Raw genomic sequence first — 13,908 nt, 5'->3', positions numbered from 1 at the left:
TGCAATTCAGAATCTGGTGGGAAGAAGCTTCCACAGATCTATGAACTGAATTGAATTGTTATAATTTAAAGCTAAAACAAACAGTCTCTAAGAGCAACTCCAACCAGCTTCCCATCGTCAAAAATAACGAATCGGCCAAAAAATCCATCTCCAACCGGCTCTATCCCCCTCGCTAATTTTTGGGCTCGTATTTCCTCTCGGTGCTCCCTATTTTCGTGGGACCGAAATGGAGCTCTCCATCTCCTTTGTGCGCTCTCCCAACGCAGCCGCTCCCGCTCACCTGACGCTCGCGCACACGAAAGAACCGACGATGGAAGGAGATGATGAACAGTACTCGACCTCTCCAATTGCCTATTTTCATCTTCTCTGTTTAAAACAATGGTCTTCTGTTTCTCCAAAAACTCCTAAATTTTTTTACGTTTTCTATAATCCATATGCAATCCATTTTAATTGTATTCACCCAAAAAGCATGTATACAATTTAAACTAAAATTCTCTAAAAAAGCTATTTTTATATTTCTAACAATTGTTAGAGCCTTAAATAAATTTCCAAAAATCTGAAAAACTTCATTAATATTTTTCTTAAGTGATAGACTAATTTCTAAAATTATTTTCAACCCTAAGTTATATGGTGAAAAAAATAAGCTTCCTTGTAATGCTCCATTTATATATATTTTTATCATTTCATGTAATATCCTTCTTTTAATTCAGTTTGAATTCAAACAAAATTCAAATATATACAAAATTTAGCTATTACAAATATTATTTATTATAGAATACTAATAAAATATAGGTGAGTGGAATTTTAGTGAGCGAGATTTAGAGAGTCGGTTGAAGCACGTTAAGAAATAAAAAGGGAATTTTTTTTAAAGAGATTTTTTAGAGATACTCTCAGATTTAGGAAGTCGGCTGAAAATAGTCTAAGTTGATGGAGTTCGTGGTTTAGTTTGCCGAATTGAAGTGCTGCACGGCTTCCGCTTCGATCGTAACCTTCCACGTACTGCTATCGTGGTCGTCTCTCTTTCCACGTAGCACCAATATCATGCATCCCAGAGGTACACGTCAGATAAGTAATAATTGACGCTCGTATATCTATCTAACCGATATCTACACGCTTTGTTTTTACTCAATTTTAACAGGAGATATTCTTCCTTTCGAAAAGCTTCAAGTTAGCCGTAGCTGTCTTGTCCCGTTTCCTGAGGAGAATCCTGCGAGATCGAGCTTTTCTCACGGCGGGAGAGCTGGATGGCCATGAATGAATATATCTTATATATCCTAAAGGCCACGGAGACCATTGGGCTCCTGTAGCACGTATATGATATGTGAGTCCTGTGTGCATTTAGAGAGATCCACTCTCTCTTCTCCGTGGATTTCAGTAGTGGGCCCAAAAATCCCGGTCACCTCCATCCTCCGCGTTCCTCTCTGCTCTCGCTCCGTTCGTCTCCTATTTGCCCCTCCACCTTTCCTAACCCCTTCCAGCGATCCGATGTCGATAAACCACTCTTACAGTCCAAGTCGTCTCTCTCAATTCCCCACCCCTCTTCGCCTCTCTGAGCCTGAGCACCTGTGAGCCCCCGACTAAAGATGCCTAAATAGGTCGTGTCTATTGGGCCGGCCCGATGCACGACACTGTAGGTATGATTCAGGCACGGCACAGTCCGAGTCGAGATGGGTCGGACCAGCACGGCACGAGGCTAGCGGCCGTGCCTGAATCGAGCGTGCGGCACGGCCCGGTTGAGTCGGACTGGCACGGGCACGGCCCAGCCCAGGCAGGCATGGGCCCGGCACGGTTAGGCACGATCCGGCCCGGCACGTATGGATCTAGTTATTTTCTATTATATATATATATATATATTTTAATTTTATAGCTATTTTTTTATCTATTATATATATATTTATCTATTTTCTATATATTTTTTAATTTTGTAGCATTTTTTTTTTCGGGCTAGCTACGCCGACAGGAGGCCCATGTGCCGTTGGGCCGCCCGTGGCACCGTGTTCATTGGGCCGACCATACCGCCGAGCCGAAATCGTGCCCGGGCCGTGCCGTGTGCCGAGGGGAAGGCACGCGGGCCGACACGGCATGGCTCGTTAAAGTAGCTGGGCCGTTCGGGTCGTGCCGTAGCCTGATCGTACTAAGCCAGGCCTATGCCGGGCCAGCCCGAGTGGCCCATCTGGCCATCTTTGCCCCCGACCACCACCAGAGGGAGGCGTCGAATCTGTTGCTCAGAACGGGATCGAGAGGGAGATAGAGAGGAGGAAGGCAGCGGCGGCACCGACTGTAGGCTCTAGCAACCGGCAAAATGAGATGGTGTCGGCCGAATCTGGCTCGGGTGAGGGCGGATCTGGGCCGTTCGATACTGACAATGATGGAGGCGGAGAGGAGAAAGGCGATGGGGACGGTGGCAGCATCGTATTGACAGTGGAGGGCAGCGGGCTCCAGTGATCGACAAATCCCCGACAAGGTCGCCCTCCTTTGATGAACATGAAGGTATCCACGAACATGTCCACTCCTTTGTCTTCGCCAGGTGTGGGGTCCACGAACACTCCGATGCCTTTCTCTCCTCCGATCGATGATGCACACCGCCGGCTCAAGTGCGTGGCTGACTCAAGTGAAGGAGAGGATGATAGTTCCATCGATGGCAGGGTCGCAGACCACCTCCCACGCTCGTGTGCCTACTGCTTCACCACCTCGGCCACGACGTGTCCGTCCTCTCTATCAGGGTTAACAAGACCTTCCCCTTTCTTTGATTCGAAAGAGGAGAGGCCTCAAGAACTTCCTGTATAAAGCTGCAGGTACTATCAATAAATGACTATCTCAAATCTATACTATGTATGTGGTCTTTGTTTGGTCTGTGAATCCAGAGGGGTGACCCTTTGGATTAAAGATAATGTTCTTTGCATTCATAATTGCCAAGTTTTTTTTCCTAGTTATTCTGGTATTCTTTGAACTGGGGAAATAATGTTGGCTCTTGACATATTTGTTGCATTATGTATCTTACAAACGTCAGATTTACCCATCTCAGTTTCTCTCCATAGCAAATGCTTTAGTTTGTCTTATGATACAACGTGCTGCCTCATTAAGAAATTGACCACCTAATTGAATTTTTAGAGATTGTAGCAATTGTTGCAAGTTGTGCACTGATATGCATCTTAAATTTTGGTTTATATATGACTTGATTGGCTGCCAAGTATGACAATATAGATTTTCACAGTATAGCATTAGATGAAACTAAAGGAAATATAGTCATACACTAATTCTGAAATCATGGTAGAGATATTTTTTATGCTTGATAATCCTTGCTGCCTCTCAATAAATAGTTTCAGTTCCATTTCTACAACTTTAGATAATATGCAAGATGACCATGACAATTATGCCATACATAAAGAAAATTTGCTTTAGATGTTGCGAACTGATATATCACGCTTTATGACCACTTCAGCATGTAGTTAGCTATTTTTTTCGTTTCATACATTATCTCTTGCTTGCGATTATTTCTTATTCTGTACAGCTGATACGCTCAAACCATTGTCAAGCTTTGCAGCTGCTACGAAATCAGTTGGGGTTGCTGGGTGGAAACTCAAATATTGTTTCTGCTTGATTTGCATCAAGAACAGGAAGCCTTGGCTCATAAGAGATTAAGGTAATGCTCTCACTATATACAATTGGTCAATGCTTTCTTTTTATTTCCCTGGATTAGATTGCACTTACATTCCATGAGCTCATATTCTGTGTAGTAAGTGGGCTTCAACATCCTTCCATGTTTTATTTCAATAATTATAAATTTCATCTTCACTCAATAAATTATTGATTTGATACTGCTATTTTTCTTTGTGGCCATTGAGCAAATCAAATAGTATTCTTCTCATGTGCTTCGAAGAAATATATTTCCGTAACTGTTTGTGTGCTCAAATATCAAATATTAACGTTATTACCTTTTTGGTACTCCTTCCGGTTACAAGCAGCAGCACTAGAGCTCAAAATCAGATGCTTAGTGCCAAGCTTTCTTGGATTACTTGAAGACAATGTGCTCATGTGTATGCATTTAAAAACTCCATGCTTTGAATGAAGCTGACCCTGGCATTTGTTGGTTAAAAATCATGCAACCTTCCTTATACTTCCGATATGTCAATATTTACAACAAAAAATACATATGATACAATCACATGTACGGGCGTAGTGAAGCGCACCAATCTGCCTAGTTATATTAAACCAGTTATGTTAGGCGACATTATCAGTTCACTATCACGGCTGGAAAGCCACTTAAGTTAACTCGATCGTGGTACGGAAACAATCGAAAAATACCTAAACCACTTTCAGTTCCATATTTTCTCTCAGAAACAAAGTTGATAATGATAATATCAGAAATGAGCATGACATCGATAATACGAGAAAACTGAAAACATTGTTGTCGAGACAGAAACATGCCGGTATCAATCGAGAATTAATAATTCAAATACGAAAGCACCGAACTGTAGCTCTGAGCGCTAGATCTAACACATGGTGCCTTATTTCCACACTACTAAAATAATGCACTGCAAGCAATTTAGTCGTAGCTTTTTCTGTTTTATCTTATGGGTTAAGTGATAGGTATTTAGTAAGTGCTTTTAGGATTCTAGCTTTAGCCTACTATAGGTGACTAGGCAAATACACAATAGGAGGCTGGGCTAGGAGGGTGGGAGCCTAGGAGGCATGTTGCTTGTTGGCCCATGTTCGAGTTGAGATAGACCATGTAGAAGTAGAAATGGGAATTCCAAGCGGTAATTCCCGACCAAAAAATGGAAGAATTTAAAAATGATCGGAAAATGGCTAAATCGTTTCTACATAGTTTTCTCGTTTCCATTTTTGCGTTTTTGATATATCATTTCCGGCTGCTACGGTCGAAAAAGTTCAAAAAGATCTCTGGAATACCAAGAATTACCATTTTCGTTTTCATCCCGAATTTTGGAGTAGCTCGAGTGGAGCCGAGGTTATTATAGCGCCACTTTGTAAAAGGTTACACGTTAATACGCTTCAAAGTAGGGATGGCAATGTGGCTATACCCGCCAGGTAGTGCAAACATAGTACCCGCATCTATACGGATTGAAAACTCCTGCTATCCGTCCTGTACATGGGTACAATATTTCCCCCATACCCGCCCTCGTGCAGGTAACAGGCACCCGATGGGTTACCTACAACCGACAGCCCGTCGAGCTAGGAAGGGGAAAGATCTGATGATGCCGTACGACCCTGTCGAGCTCATGCACCACTGTGACCACGTCACCAAGAAGAAAGGACACGACAGGGAATGGCCGTGCGCAAGGACGCGCATGGTGGACGCCTGCAATGGGCGGTTGTCCACTATCATTGAGCGCAGCCTCTGCCGATCTACCCTCACATTGTGTCATCGAGGAGGGCCCACGTCTTGCTCCCACCACCGAGGAGGGCTAGTGCGGCATGTGTCTGATGCGCTAGTGTGCCTATATCGGCTCGAACCGGTCGAGGCAGACAGTGCACTCGAGCCCTTCCTTCTGCCCGCGTAGCGCACCGAAGCGGAACACTGGGAGCGACTTCACCACGACGCGATCGACGTCGGAGTTCCTACTCTCCCTCGCAGTGCCCCCTTTGGACGACCTGAACCCCCTGCCACTCCCGTACGGGCCCAATGACTCCATATCGCTTTCCCTTGAAGTGCTTGGTGTAGAGCAGGAGGAGGAATGTGATGGAGAAGACGCTCGTGAGGATGCCCACGACAACAACCAAGCCTGTCCTGAATAGAGTGGCCGACTGGCGGCTGAGTGAGGTGGGTGGGATAAGGGTGGGTTCATTTAAGCTCTAGCGTTTCATATTTGTTTGGGGCTTGGGCCATCCAATAGTTATTACGGTCAGGTCACTATTGGATTGGGGGATCTCGGGGTCCCATGTGTTACAGGTACGGGGAGTAGAAGAACATATCCGGACTTGTTTCACCTGATTGGTACTGATTTTACCTGTTAACATACCTATAAGGATGAAAATTGCTTAATAGAGTAATTACTCGTCGGGTCTTGGATACCAGGCCCCATTGCCATCTCTAGATCGTGCGGCTGGTGATTGCGATGGATGTTGAGAGCGGTAGAGATTGTATAGATGGAGATAGAACTCGAGATTGAATTCGTTATGTTTTATTTAATTGAATTATATATTTATATAAGATAAACAAATATGTTCATATATATTCGAAAGGTATCCATTCAACGGATATACATCCTTTTTGAACAAATATCTCATCGAAAGGATATGAGACCTAACAAAGCAATTTTCGGTGTTGATCATTGGTTCATAACAATGGAGGTGATTGATATTCCGTAGTGATCCCGTACCTAATCGCTTGGTTAATTATCCACTGATACGAGAAGGAAAAAAATCGTGTTATCCGAATTTTGGAGTAGCTCGAGTGGAGCCGAGGTTATTATAGCGCCACTTTGTAAAAGGTTACACGTTAATACGCTTCAAAGTACCCATGCGCAAAAGCGAGGCCAGAAAGCTGGGCACTTTCCCTCCGTCATGATCTGGTAAATCGGAGCAGATACTGACACGTGCATGCCAATGGACAACCATCATCGCATGCAGAATCCAGAGATAAACAAAAGACGAGGCACACGGGCACTGGTCGGCGTGCCTACTCCGTGATGGAACTCTTGCGAAACCATTTGACTAGCTCTAGTTGTAGGATATGAGATCTGGTTTTATAGGAAGATTATTTTTAATGTATTATGTATTTTTTTTTCTCAATAGTTATTAGCTGTTAGATTAAATAAGGACGATATGTATTAGTACCTTAAAGAAATCTTTCGGTGAAAAATCTCATAAAATTTCCTTCCCTCGTTGCAAACCTTAGGCTACACCGCGACGCTCACACGGGCGAATTCACCGTGGGGGTGGAGGTGCTCAAACCCTCCTACCTCATGCATCCTTCAATTTTTCAATATGAAAAATAAAGATAAAAAAGAAGAGTCCTTACTATATAAAATATGAATTAGTTTTTATGTTTTCTCTTTTTTATTTTTGCCTCATCTAATAAAAACTCTAAAAATTTAAATAATTTATCAAATTTTACCATTCACTCTCATCCTATAGCCTCCGCAGCTTGTTATCGAGTATGAATATGTGATACATTTTATTAATAAAAATAAATAAAAAATTATGCTAAAAATTAATGAATAATCTATTTCTTAATTTTTAAATATCATCTAAAATTAAACTAAGATATCACTCCTAATTCTCATGATACTACGGTATCACTCCAAGCGCTTTGGATCTGCCACGGTACAGTCGTGGACGGCTTCATGACCGGGTGATTGCATTCCACCCGATCAAGCGCCGTGCGCCACGTGTGCTTCCTGTCAGCATTATCCGCTCCTGGATTTTGTCGTGCGCGGTAATGAGTGAGCTGTTTCAAGTTGCTCCAGTTTGGCGGCCGGTTTTTGGTTAAGGAGGAGATATGGCGCGTGGTTTTCCAGCCTATCGTGGGCTGCCCGCACGCCTTGCCGGGGGCATTTGCGGAAGTCTCCAGGCGATAGGGCGCCAACTGTGGCGCCCATGCACCTACCGTACGGGTCAAAGCTCATGGACCCGATCGCTGACGCGTGGCCCCGAAGGCGCCAGAACCCGCCCGGCGCATGGACCGTGTCCAGGGGCCCCCACCATCCAATCCAATCTGTTAACATTAATGAGAAAGAAAATCCTAGCATTTTTTTATGTAAATGGTTACAAATAGGTCCCTATGGAAGTGGTGGATGGAAATTAGTGTTACAAATAGGTCCCTGTGGAAGGGGTGGATGGTAATTAGTGTTACAAATAAGTCCCTGTGCATTTGTGCAAGGGGTGGATGATAATTATGGTTACAAATAGGCCCCTACGGAAGGGTTGGATGGAAATTATAGTTACAAATAGGTCCCTGTGAAAGGGGTGAATGGTAATTAAAGTTACAAATAGGTCCCTGTGAAAGGGGTGGATAGTAATTAGGGAAAGTAAGAGGGGTATGAGTGTGAGAGAAGGCCCATATCCATTGCCTTTAACGGCCCCGTTCCCGTCGTCTACTTTGGCGTCTCCCCTTCCTCTTTATATTTGCTCTTGCTCCCCTCTCCCCCGCTCCCAAAGTTGGCGTTTTTATCTCGCGGACTGCACGGATTCGAGCAAGTTTCTGGGCGGTTTCCATTCGGTGGTGTCCGTCGGCGAGAGCTCCGATTGCGACTGGGTATTGCGTGGAGTGGAGCGGCGGGACCAGGAGCAGGGCGAGAAGTTTGATCCTGGGTTCGAGCTGTTGGGGATTGATTGGGTTTCATCTACAGAGCTTTGGTGGAAGAAAATCGTTGCGACTGGAGGCGGCGCAGGGGCATGGGGGCGTGGGTGTCGGGCCTGCTTGGGGCGTACGGCGCGGCGGCGGCGGGGCCTGCTGCTGTGGGCCTGGGCGACCTGCCGGAGCGCTGCGCCGCCGAGGTGCTGCTCCGGCTCGACCCGCCCGAGATCTGCCAGCTCGCGCGGCTCAACCACGCGTTCCGTGGCGCGGCGGGGGCGGACTTCGTGTGGGAGGCCAAGCTGCCGGAGAACTACCGGTACCTGATGGAGTTCGTGGGGTCCGGCGAGGAGGGGAAGCGGCGGCGGCGGCGGGCCGGCAAGAAGGAGATCTACGCGAGGCTCGCCAGGCCTGTGCCATTCGGTGACGGCACCAAGGTGATTTTTCTTTCTTCTCTTTTTGCTTACATGGGACTTTCTGTAATTTTTGTTACGGGAGTTGAGATTTTATTAGTGGTTTCTGTGCTTAATTGGAGGACTGAAATCCGTATTCCTTGAATCGGTCTTCGTTCTTTGTGCTCATGACTGAGGCAGGGAATGGTTCTTCAGAAAAGGGGATTTTCTCCATCTTTGGCTTCAAATGATATAAACTACTGTCCCTTGCCGCCCAGTGTAGGAAGCTTGCTATTTTTTAGGGTTCAATACTAGAAGTTTTTTTTTTACGGTAGAACAAGAACAGGTTTGTTAAAGTTGTATTTGTTCGTAATTGTAGGAATTTTGGCTGGACAAGAGCAAAGGTAGGATTTGTATGGCGCTTTCGTCCAAAGCACTGGTGATAACTGGGATTGATGACAGAAGATACTGGCAACACATGCCAACTTCAGAATCAAGGTGAATATGGCTTTGATATCGCATTTACTAATATTTTGCTCGTTCAGTTTGTGTTAGTTTTCTGAAAGATATGGTGACATGAGCTGCGATGGAATTAGCAGAAGAAATACTACCTGATGGTGTGATTGACCTGTTCCTTGTTTCTTCATTAAACGCTTAATTCCTTTATATTCAACTCGTAAAATAGTATTGTTTGCTTTGAAACATGATAGATATGGATGCATACATGTTGTCATATTTTAGGATATGCATAAGCTGACTGCTGCGTAGTGCAAGAGATGCGAATTCAAATATATGATTGCTTGTTTCTTATCACCGTTATCGGAATGCAATGTAATGGAAGATATCAACTTAGGGGTGCCTCATGTAATTCTAGTAATCTGGGATTTACTATCTTCCAATGTAATTTTATTCTAGCACATAACGATAGATGATACCATATTACTAAAAATCAAATATCTGACCAACAGCTACCGAATTTTATCATGCAGATTCCATTCTGTAGCTTACCTTCAGCAAATCTGGTGGTTAGAGGTGGTTGGTGAAGTTGATTTCTGCTTCCCTGTTGGAACATATAGCTTGTACTTTCGGGTCCATCTTGGGAAGTTCTACAAGCGATTTGGCCGTCGTCTTTGCAGCTCAGAGCATGTCCATGGTTGGGACAAGAAGCCTGTCCGCTTCCAGCTCTCGACCTCCGACGGTCAGCACGCATTATCTCAATGCTACCTGGAGGAGCCAGGGAGCTGGGTCTTGTGCCATGCTGGCGATTTTGTGGCCTCAAAACCTGACCAGCAGATGAAGCTGAAGTTCTCGATGGCGCAGATCGACTGCACACACACCAAAGGCGGTCTGTGTGTCGACTCGGTGCTTATTTATCCGAAGGGATCCCTTAAGCAGGAGGGTGGTCAGGTCTCAGAAATGAGATTGTAGATGTTGTGGAGGCAGTTACATTAGGACGTTAGATCAATGCAGCTTGCAGCCTAATCCTATTTTTAATTTGGGCTCTAGTATGCTACAGATGAAAGTGTATATGATTGTTGAATCAAATTTTGTGTGGTCAGTGAGATCAGAAGCGCTTTGTCAGTCCTTTCCCAAGGTCGTTTTTCCCCCCCTTGAGCTGAATTGAGACTTTGAGCAATCGATTAACTGTACTGAAATGAGGTCGAATATTTGATTCCACTGTTTGTTATATATTCTCCTGCTGGTGGTGTTGCCCTATGTTTGTACTCTGAACGCTGATACGTGTAATCAGATGAGCTTTGGCGATCCAGTGCAAGAAATTCTGTAGAAGTTGCTGAGCTTTGTCCAGAAGGAATTATAAAAGTTGATAGTTTAACTTGTCTGTTCGGCCCGCAAGGGTAGTTGTCCATATTTCTTCCTCTAGTCAGTTCTGGCAGGCTTGAAAGATCTTTTAAAAGATGGCTTGGAAGATGTTGATGTTGATGGGCTGGTAGCATGGTAGCATGAACGGTCTTTCCGCTTTATTGCAAAGTGCCACAAAGCTTGATGGATCGATGGTACATTAGAGGGTAGGCACGAGGCAGGAGTGCAAGTGCTAAGATAACGATCCAGACGATAGCATGAACGGATCAGTGGGCGACACTGCATATTGGCTGTTGTTTCGATCTGAAAGCGTCGCCAAATTCGCATGGCTTTCTTTTATCGTGCACGCTCTATAGACTATTCAGCATTCACATGCTGCTTGCACGTTTGCAAGTTGCCAGTCCGCTGTGTCATCGTCATCACCACGATCTGCCAATCTGCCATTTTTTGTTTTTCTAAATGTCTCCTTTTGATATTATTATTGCATATACGAATCAGTCGGAGATGAACATCGCATCTTGCAGTGGAGTGTGGGCGTGCGCTCCTTTTTCCCGTCGATTTGTTTGGATTTATTTTGAAACAAAACTATTTGCCCGGATTCTTTTTCGTCTCCTGCTGCATGTTCGGTCCTGTGTTGTTTTTTATTCTAATTATGAATTCTAGCTTTAAAGTAAAACAAAAAAAAAAATCTCTATTTATAGCTGATTCTCACGATCTACAAATTAAATTGTACTACAGAATCTCTACAAAATTTACAATCTGCTGAGAATGATCTTCACAAAATCTATATGGTAACAGTACACAGTAAAAACAAACACGGACTTAGTTCTTCGTAGGATCTTGCCCAACCTGGGGCGATTATGCATTCGAGCTAACTCCACTGTGTCAGTGCTCGAGGAAACCAAAGGGATCCTTCGGTGCGCGCGGTTCTTGGCCGACGCACCAGCTTTCGGTGCGCCCGAGGATTGGATATTTGGATGGATCGTTTCGCCGCTGCCGTTCTTTCTGGCCGACCTGTATTGTGCCGACGCCGCCATGAAACTGTCTCGGCCTTGTCCCCTGCTTTCGCCGAGAGCCCGAGCGGGAGCATTCGTTTTCGTGTCGCCCGGCGAAACGATGCTTCGTCCCTTCGGTCCCTTGCCGCTCGCTAGCTCGACCGGTGCTCGGTTTCTCTGAAGATAAGGAGTGCGCTTTCTCCGTATTAGAGTATGTTTGGGTGAGCTTCTTTTTTATCAAAATTTAATAGGGGAGTGATTCGATGTGAAAATTGATTTTTTAAGATGATTCTTATAAAGTAAGAATGTATGCAGACGACGCTGCAGTTTTTGTCAATCCGACAAAGGAAGAAGTAAAAGCAGTCCGTGAGCTTTTGGAGTCTTTTGGAGTTGCTTCTGGACTCATTACAAATTTAAACAAATGCGTCGTATACCCAATCAGATGTGAGGGACTGGACATCAAGGATATAATGCAGTTTTTCCCCTGCTCAATCATGAAGTTCCCATGCCAATACCTGGGGTTGCCGCTCAACATAAAGAAACTAACCAGAAGAGAGGTTCAGCCTTTGATTCATAAAATTTCAGCAAAGTTGCCAAGTTGGAAGGGACGTATGCTTAACAAAGCAGGACGTCTCACACTTGTTAACAGCGTGCTGTCTTCTATCCCGGTATACCACCTGACGGTGTTTGCTTTTAAGAAGTGGGCAATAAAGAAAATTGACCGCATCAGACGAAACTTCTTATGGAAAGGAACAGAGGACGCAAACGGTGGCCATTGTTTGGTAAACTGGAAGAGAGTCTGCAGACCGAAGAATAAAGGAGGCCTCGGGATCAAGGATCTGGATTTCTTCAGTAGAGCCCTGCACCTGCGATGGCTATGGTTCGAATGGACTGACTTTGAGAGGCCATGGGTGGGCACCGATGCGCCTTGCGATAATACAGACAGACATTTATTCAGGTTGAGCACGCAAGTTCAACTAGGAAATGGCCGAAATGCGAAATTCTGGCAATCAGCTTGGGCTAACGGCCGAGCACCAATGGACATAGCACCAAGATGTTACAAGCTAGCATGGAGAAAGAACATGACAGTGCAACAAGACCTAAAAGACCACAGATGGACCAGGGGACTGATGCGAATGACAACAGCAGAAGAAATGGCTGAATTCATCAATTTATGGCAAGTGACCGAGCAAGTGCACCTTGTGGACCAACCAGACACAATCGTTTGGAGATGGACTGCTGACGGTCAGTATAGCGCTCGGTCAGCATATCTAGTTCAATTCCAGGGATCTTTCACAACCTTTGATGCTTCGGCTATCTGGCATGCAAATGCGGAAGGAAAACACAGGGTCTTTGCTTGGTTGATGATACAGGCAAAGCTACTGACGGCAGACAAGCTCCAACGCCGGAATTGGCCTTGCAACCCGGTGTGCCAATTATGTGATCAGGAACAAGAAACAACTGAACATTTTTGCCTCTTCTGTAGCTATGCGAAAGAGGTTTGGGAGCTCGTTCGTGTTTGGACGCAAGATATGATTATCGCACCGGCAACAAACCAAACTATCAGCCAATGGTGGAATGCCAACATGGAAAAGCACTCAAGGACTCGAAGGCGATCGGCAGCGGGGATCATCATTTACACAGCTTGGAATATCTGGAAGGAGCGAAACCGAAGAATTTTTGAACAAAAAACGGCGCTGCCAATACAGGTGTTCAGCTTCATCAAGGAGGAGATGAGTATGCGGATGTTGGCCTATGGCCAGCCGGTGCTTACATAGCTGCCGCTATGGTATTTTTGTTTCTGAGGCGTTTTTCCTGTTCTCTTATGTAAACAAAACCAATGTAATTCATCGAATTCTCTTCCCGCTTAAATGAAAGAGCAGTGCTCCTGCTCAGTGTTTCAAAAAAAAAAAAAAGTAAGTGATTTTGTAGGAGAAATAAATTAGAAAAAACCGATTTTTTCAATTTTTAATACCTAGTTTATTTTAGAACACCACGTTTACGATATTACTTTAAAAAAAGTGAAAACTGTCGCTTGATAGAGATTTTACTATTTTTTTTTTCTAAGAGCTATTCTAAGAACTCGTCAAGCTGACTCTTAGTTCTCGCCGTCCGCTATACCAACCGGGAAAATTGTGGCCGCAGCGACCAATTCCTCGTGTTTTCTTGCGCTGGCTACTGCAGAGTTGACTGGCTTGCCGTGGCGGGGACGATGTGCTCCCTGTCAAGAGACCAAATCTTCCTGGAATGCTCACAGTCGCGGCGACATCGCTTTTGACTGAAATGTAAATATCGCTACCGTGGCTCACGGAAATTTCCACTCTGCTTCATTTTTTTCATCTGGCTGCTGGTCAGTACCACGCGTGGCTCATCCGAGTTTGTGCTGTTAGGACAAGTCTTTTGAGTTTTGACTCTGTTGTTTTTTTTGTTGATAGACTGTTTT

At 44.7% G+C, this 13,908-nt stretch overlaps 1 protein-coding gene and 1 long non-coding RNA gene across 2 annotated transcripts; both read left to right on the top strand.

Annotated features, from left to right (window-relative positions):
- The first annotated feature begins 1,817 nt into the window (after window positions 1-1,817).
- On the top strand, window positions 1,818-3,871 carry LOC133902996 (uncharacterized). The gene is made up of 2 exons (XR_009907182.1): window positions 1,818-2,795; window positions 3,537-3,871. It is a non-coding gene; the product is annotated as an uncharacterized LOC133902996 (long non-coding RNA).
- A 4,191-nt stretch (window positions 3,872-8,062) lies between these two features.
- On the top strand, window positions 8,063-10,336 carry LOC133903601 (F-box protein PP2-A13-like). The gene is made up of 3 exons (XM_062345021.1): window positions 8,063-8,694; window positions 9,029-9,147; window positions 9,639-10,336. Exons 1-3 carry the CDS (start codon window positions 8,359-8,361, stop codon window positions 10,075-10,077), a joined length of 894 nt encoding a protein of 297 aa, XP_062201005.1. The 5' UTR covers window positions 8,063-8,358; the 3' UTR covers window positions 10,078-10,336.
- The last annotated feature ends 3,572 nt before the right edge of the window (window positions 10,337-13,908 follow it).

Source organism: Phragmites australis, chromosome 21 (assembly GCF_958298935.1).
Source record: "Phragmites australis chromosome 21, lpPhrAust1.1, whole genome shotgun sequence".
Classification (NCBI taxonomy): Eukaryota; Viridiplantae; Streptophyta; class Magnoliopsida; order Poales; family Poaceae; genus Phragmites; species Phragmites australis.
This window is presented reverse-complemented; position numbering and strand designations above follow the sequence as displayed.